The sequence below is a fragment of the Lipotes vexillifer genome, unplaced genomic scaffold (genome assembly GCF_000442215.2).
Source record: "Lipotes vexillifer unplaced genomic scaffold, Lipotes_vexillifer_v1.1 scaffold742, whole genome shotgun sequence".
Taxonomy (NCBI): Eukaryota; Metazoa; Chordata; class Mammalia; order Artiodactyla; family Lipotidae; genus Lipotes; species Lipotes vexillifer.
Genome location: NW_006775459.1, coordinates 1,990,188 through 1,997,515, shown reverse-complemented (window position 1 = coordinate 1,997,515; position 7,328 = coordinate 1,990,188). Strand labels below are relative to the sequence as shown.

Genomic DNA, 7,328 nt, shown 5'->3' with positions numbered 1-7,328 from the left:
TTTTTTTTTTTTTTTTTTTTTTTGCGGTACGCAGGCTTCTCACTGCTGCGGCCTCTCCCGCTGCGGAGCACAGGCTCCGGACACGCCGGCCCAGCGGCCATGGCTCACGGGCCCAGCCGCTCCGCGGCATGTGGGATCCTCCCGGACCGGGGCACGAACCCGCGTCCCCTGCATCGGCAGGCGGACTTCCAACCACTGCGCCACCAGGGAAGCCCTGAGTAATAGTTTTTACTTCCTATTAGAGGGAGAATCCTGCACTGGGTTATACAGTACAGACTGTTGTAATTAAGTTAATTATAATTAATTGTATTAACAATTGTAAGTGGTTGTAATTGTGTGACTTTCACCAATTAATTAATTAATCGATTCACCTTTAATGGATAAATTAATTAAATTCACCTTGCAGGATTTCCTTTTCCTTATCTATAAAAAAAGGGCAGTGAACTACAAATATTGTCTTTAAGTTCTTTTCCAGTTCCAACATAGAATAGTAAAGAGCCAAATTATATAAATTTATACATTTATAAAGTACCTTTTAAAACAATTTCAAAACCTTATAAAATATGAGTTTTATGTTGCAAAATTGTGAAATGCTACAGTTTACTTTCTCTAAAATCTTACTGTTTCAGTTCTAAGATATGCTTATTAAATAAGCGTTTCTTAGAATGTGTTGAAATAAGGCCAAAACCAAGATGTTGTATTTGAGTTTAATAAATGTTATTAGTAATGATTATATAATTTTCCCCTAATGAAGATACATTCCCTTATCACAAAATGACATAAGCCAGTGTTTTTATTAAATATGTAAATCTATCTGGGATTTTAATATTTGACCTTGAAAATAATTCCTTGCAGATATGTTTAATTTCACTGAAAAAGCAGAGACTCCTGATTTGTCTTAAGAACAACTTTGAGTAGAGCTAACAAATAGATATGTTAATTTTATGTTTAAGAAAGGGGTCCCAGACACAATGGTATTCTCTCACTGAAGTTCTCTTTACCTGAGGGCGTGGTATAGTGCTCACTAATAGAGTTGTTAAAATAGAAAATTCTTAACACTGATCAAAACAGACTAGTAGTAACACGGTAACAGTGCCACTGTTAGAACAATGGAACCAGGAGAAAAAGTGGACTACAATGGGAAGATGAGCAAAAATCAGCTACTGACAACCAAAAGGACATTAATAACGAAAGTATTAAAAATCAAGCTCAAAATTCATTATTTTGTCTCATTTCTCAAAAATGACCTTTAGTGAATGGTCTAATGCTTACAAGAGGTGCTGAAATTTAGGTTTATTTACATTTTCAGCACATACTTCTTTACAACATTTCTCTTATTAGAAATACGGTTTTGTGAGATAAAATTGTGGAGCACAACTCCCTCCCCCAGAAAGTTCAGAGAATGCTGAGGCAATGTTATAACTTTTAAAAATATGAATTTTATCGTTAAGATGGAAGGTACATTTCGAAAATATTTCGAAAACCAAGTATGATATTTGTGTTGTGACGTTCTAAAGCGCATTAAACACTTCTAATCTCACTTGAGGAATAAACAGGATTAGAAATCGATTAGGTCGGGGTCGGAGGGCGGTGCGGCGCCGCGTGTGCGCGCACGCGCCTGACACGCGCCCGTGCGCGGGCGGGACTCGGCGCTCGCACCGCCTTCCGCTTCGGACGCGCGGCGGGTCGAGCCGGTGTCTGTGCGGCAATAAGACGTCGGCCCCACTGCCCGCCACCGTGCCCGCCGTTCGGAAGGCCTCCGCTGCGGTGATTTTCCTTCACGGATTGCGAGACACGGGACCGGTTATGTCTGCAACATTAAATACGAACGTGGCCATGTCTACGTGGTTTGACATTTATTGGGCTTTCATCAGATTCACAGGAAGATGAAAGTGGAATTAAGCAGCAGAAAGTGTAAAATCTTTGATAGAGCAAGAGGTGAAGAATGGCATTCCTTCTAACAGAATTATTTTGGGAGGATTTTCTCAAGGAGGAGCTTTATCTCTGTATATGGCACTGACCACACAGCAGAAGCTGGCCGGCGTCACCGCTCTCAGCTGCTGGCTGCTGCTGCGAGCTTCCTTTCCACAGGGTCCTATCAGTGGCGTGAATAGACATTTCTAGTCTTCAGTGCCATGGAGATTTGGATCCTTTACTTCCCCTAGTGTTTGGTTCGCCACTGCTGAAAGGCTGAAAACCTTGGTAAATCCAGCCAATGTAACCTTCATAACCTCTGGAGGCATGATGCACAGTTCATGTCAACAGGAAACGATGGATATCAAGCAGTTCGTTGATAAACTCCTATCTCCCATTGATTGACGTCACTAAGAGACCTTGTGGAGAAGTGTACACCAGCATCGTCGTAGAGTATAAGCTTTTTCCTGTGCCCAATCTTGAAACCTCTGATGTTCGCAGTGTTAAAATGTTTTGCAAATACACACCAATGATACAGACTAAATGAATCTCCTCGTGGGAAATTTATGATCTGTTAAGTTTCTATGTATAATATGATCCAGAATATACTAGTATTAAAATAGGTGAAGCAGCTAGCTTCTTTCTCCCAAATGTAATTCAGCAAAATAATAAAATACTGCAACCAGATTTTTTATTACATCACTTGAAAATTATTAGTATGCTTAATGAAAACTTGTTCAGGTATAAATGAGCAGTTAAGACAGTTTATGCATGCTGTGACTTACACTCTGGACTTATTCCCAAATTAGTCACCATGCAGTATCTGCATTTTTATATATGTGTTCACATGTGCTTAAAGATTATAATTCATAGTAAGAATGTGTTATTACATTATTCCTAATTATAGGGATAATGCTTCTAAGTGTCAGTAAAGAGTAATATTGCTGTCTTCAATTAATGGCCCTTTTATTTTGGGGACCAGGTTTTTCTTTCCTGAATATAATTTCTATTTAATATTCTTTTTCCTCTCTAGAAATGAAATACGTTCTTTCTTTTTTATCCTTCATAACAGACCAAATATTGCCTACTTGCCATAAACATCTGCTGTCAATACATGCTGTAATTTGACATTCTGAATCACAGACATGATGGCATTGAAAATGTATTTATACTTGTAGAAAGAAACCAGACATCCCTTCAAAGTTTTTGCACTACTTCTTAAACTGGGCCTTTGTCTGCAGTTTAGGCCTGCAGAGTTACTAGAATCTTCGGTCCAGGTAACGAGAATAATCCTGTGGTAGTATTTTTCTGTAATTATCTGGAAGAATAATTAGGTCATATTCTAGAATGTTTTGAAATATTTAAGACTGATCTTACAAACTGTCATTTCTAAGATGATTTGCTCTAAGATGATTCTCCTCGTAGCACAGAGTTTTGAGTTTACTTATTTTGCACATAGGTTTGAAACCGACTGCTGTAGGAAATGAACAATCCCATTCAAAGAATCTGCTTTACTTTTATCTGCCAATGGACTTATTTGAAATTTTCACTGTAGTCAGAGAGGATCTTTTTAAGTTAGTTTTTGTGCAAACATAAAAGTAGCAATTATTTGATTTTAAATAGATTTTTATGGTGTAGTTATCACCCAGGTTAATATGTAGCAAAAGTGTACGCTTGATATTTCTGAACTGTTGTTAATTTTTCTGCTGTATCCCAACTGACTAGAACACCGTTAGGAATGCTTTATAAATGGGTGCTACTTGATGATGGAAATGATTTCGTATGGATAGTATAGGATGTTAATAATGAAGCCATATGTTTATGTCTGGATTTACAGTTTTTAAACAATCATTTACTAAGTCATTTTGCTCTTATCTTGAAGAATATAAACTATTGTTTCACACATATCAGCAAGATCTAATTTATGGCAAGAAATATTCCATTGAAATGTTGTGCTGTAATGTGGGAAAATGTAAATCTTTTTCACGGTTTCTATCAGTGTGAAATAAAATTTAATTTTGACTTAAAAAAAAAAGAAATCAATTAGACATAGTCAAAGTTTAGTTATTTGATTTAAAGATTGGGGTTCATTCCAATCCAGTGTTTGATTAGTTGATGTGCAATAGCTCTGCTTGGTGGCACAAAGAATGCCTGCTGCTTCCCTTTGGTCAGAACATCCACAACCTAAAATACACCACAATAAAATGTATTAGGATTTTAAAACTGTCTGTCATACTTAAATACTATTTCTATGCTTATATAATTCAACTAAAATGTAATGACTTTTACAGTGAATAACAACAGGAGAAAGTAATAACATCCATATTCAACATGCAAAATTTAGTACACTATTTTTAGTTGCTTCATTGAGTCAGTGATTCAATTTTTAAAATATTCCAGAAAGACATTTTTCCTGATGAAAATAAGGTTATGAAAAAGCAAAGTATATGCTACACATTTATTTTCAAAGTGAAAATCAACTTTTGGAAAAAAATTCCCTTTTATCCTTTTATAAAATTCTGGAAAAAAATCTAATTTCTACTTTTTTTGAGGTTGAGCATAAAATAAAATTAATTTTGTGTAAGTGAAGTCACTAAGGATTTCAGGTCTTCACTACTGTAGAGTATCCATCTGTTTTCTATACAAAGACATTGGGTTATACAAAACACAGACAAGTAATTTATCTTTCATTGTATTACTTAAGGATGAGTTTTAAAAAGTTCTGTGAGTGTACCTGGTATACAGTTTCGTCAGTCTTGTCAAGTACATTTAAAATGAACAAGAACTTTTCAAAACTTATATGCATTTTTACTGATATTTTTTGAGTTACTTGCTTTAATGCTACAAACTAAAATATGTCTAATAATAATATTCCTGCTTCTCATCTCTGAAATAATGTTCACTCATTTTAAGGCCACTGAAAGGTATCACTAATCTCAAGGAACGGCATTTGAAATGAGAAAACGGCACAGAATCATCACTAGAAGAATCTCACAGAAGGAATTAACAGTGGGCATATCAATTACATTGTAATCCATGAATGATGAGGGGGCCATAGCCATTCATTCAACTTGTTGAAAACATGTATCCTTGCTACATGCCCAAACCAATAGAGTCAGAGAATCAATAGAAGAAGGAAATTAAATTGAACTTCACCTGTTCTCTAGTGAACCAGCGGGCATCCTCTATTTCATTCTTGTCAACTTTAATTTCTGTAGACACTGCCACAGCTAAGCAACCAATCATTAAGGAGGAGGGCATAGGCCATGGTTGACAAGAGACATACTGAACATGGCCAACTTTGACTCCACTTTCTTCTTCTACTTCTCTCCGAACAGCATCTTCTATTGTCTCCCCTAACCAAATGGGGCAAAAGAACAAGTAGCTGATGAACATACCCTGGACATTTTGTGCTCCAAATGGTTCAAACATTTGGAAAACACTTTGGACAGAAACCCAATTCAAAGAATCAGAAAGCAGAAGCCTAAAACGAGACTGGAATTCAAGAAACTATTTCTTTCTTTCTTTTTTTTTTTTTGCGGTACGTGGGCCTCTCACTGTTGTGGCCTCTCCCGTTGTGGAGCACAGGCTCCGGACGCGCAGGCTCAGCGGCCATGGCTCATGGGCCTAGCCGCTCCGCGGCATGTGGGATCTTCCCGGACCAGGGCACTAACCCGTGTCCCCTGCATCGGCAGGTGGACTCTCAACCACTGCGCCACCAGGGAAGCCCAAGAAACATTATTTCTTAAAGTATATGATTACCTACAGAATCAAAATGCCAAGAAACTTTTCATTTCTTAAAGGTCTAAATTTGTTATATTTTAAAAATTATAACATCTACGACTAGCCAGCACCTACTTACTGTTGGCTAAACACTATGCAAACACTTTATATATTATCTTGTTTATGTAGCTAACCTTTTCCTCACTAAAATCTCGAAACATTTTTTTATGTTGTCAAACAATTATTGCAGATAACTCTTTTCCAAAGAGTTAAAAACTAAAATTTTAAAAACAGCATACAATTAAACTCATTATTTTTCTCTTACCAAATGATTATTTTTCTCTATATAATTGCTGACCCAGCTATAATAAAGTTATGCCTATAAATGTAATTTATATTTCTGATTTGTTGAAACAGAATTAGAATAAAGGGAATAGTTTCTAAGTTAAATTTATCTGAAAGTTTAGAAATAGTTTGCTATTTAAATACAGCTTTCTATTTCAAATAGACTGGTAAATTTCCTATATTAAAATTAATTTATATTCATAAAATTAGTGAAAAGATAACTCATAGACTAGCATAAGATATTTGTAAGACCAAACTAAATAAAGATTAGCATACAATACATATTTAAAAACCTCTAAAATCAATAAGAAAAAAAGATCAACAACCAAAACAAAAATAGGCAAAGAATATAAAAATGTAAAATTCAGGGAAAAAGAAACTGGATGCCTAATACATATCTGAAAAAAGATGCTCCATCAGCAGGGAAATAAAAATTAAAACGACAATGACATAACCATTTCATAACCATCAGAATGGCAAATAAAAATCTTGATATTCCTAACTTGGTGAAGATGAGGAATAATAGACATTTCATGTACTTCTAGAGGGAGTGTAAACTGGTAGGAACACTTCAGAAAACAACTTGGCAATATGTGGAAAAGATTAAAATGCTCATATTCTATGAGCTAGCAATTCTACTCTCAGATATACACCCTATGGAGGCCTGTACCACTCCTTGCAAATGTGTACAAGGAGTAGTTCAAGAAAATTCACTGCAGTGTTGTTTGTAATAGTAAAAGCTTTGAAATAAACTAAATGTCCAACAGCAGAATTGGATAAATGAATTGCAGAATATTCATAAATGGAAGGTTATACAGCAGTTAAAAAAAAATGACCTAGAGCTACTTAGAGGCAGCATAGAAATTAACAGCATGGACTCAGAGCCAAACTGCCCAGGTTTGAATCCCTGCCCCATCACTTACTAGCTGTTTGATCTTGGGCAAGTTATTCAGCTCCTGTACCTTAGTGCCCCATCTGTAAAACTGCTGAAATACCACCTACTTTACAAGCTTGTATGAGGATCACATGATTTAATACAAAGAAAGCCTTTGGGAAAGTGTGGCACTACATATGTTTAGTATTATTATTATCTATCAATGTAGATAAATATTGGAAGTTGAGATTAAACGTGTTAATTAGATATATTAATTCATTTATTCCGCAAATATTTACTGAACTCCTACAACATATTAGGCATATGCTCTAAAGGTTTAGGATAGAGCAATAAATAAAACAAAGCCCTTGCCTTTATGGAACTTACATTCTGGTACTAGCAAATAATAAATAAATAGGTAGATAAATACATACATATATACCATGTTAGGTGCTGATGAGTGCTGTAGGGA

General features: G+C 35.7%; 1 protein-coding gene and 1 pseudogene across 2 annotated transcripts in view; one reads left to right on the top strand and one right to left on the bottom strand.

Annotated features, from left to right (window-relative positions):
- Positions 1-1,451: 1,451 nt before the first annotated feature.
- On the top strand, positions 1,452-2,319 carry LOC103090458 (acyl-protein thioesterase 1 pseudogene; annotated as a pseudogene).
- Positions 2,320-3,963: 1,644 nt separating this feature from the next.
- Positions 3,964-7,328, bottom strand: part of NUDT12 (nudix hydrolase 12) — a 9,953-nt gene continuing 6,588 nt past the window's right edge. Inside the window, exons 5-6 of one of the 2 annotated variants that reach the window (XM_007449900.1) lie at positions 5,071-5,270; positions 3,964-4,098 (exon numbers count right to left, since the gene is read on the bottom strand). In XM_007449900.1, the coding sequence (XP_007449962.1) occupies positions 3,988-4,098; positions 5,071-5,270 (311 nt within the window). In that variant the 3' untranslated portion in view covers positions 3,964-3,987. The remainder of the gene's footprint in view (positions 4,099-5,070; positions 5,271-7,328) is intronic. The other variant, XM_007449899.1, reaches the window with a different exon arrangement.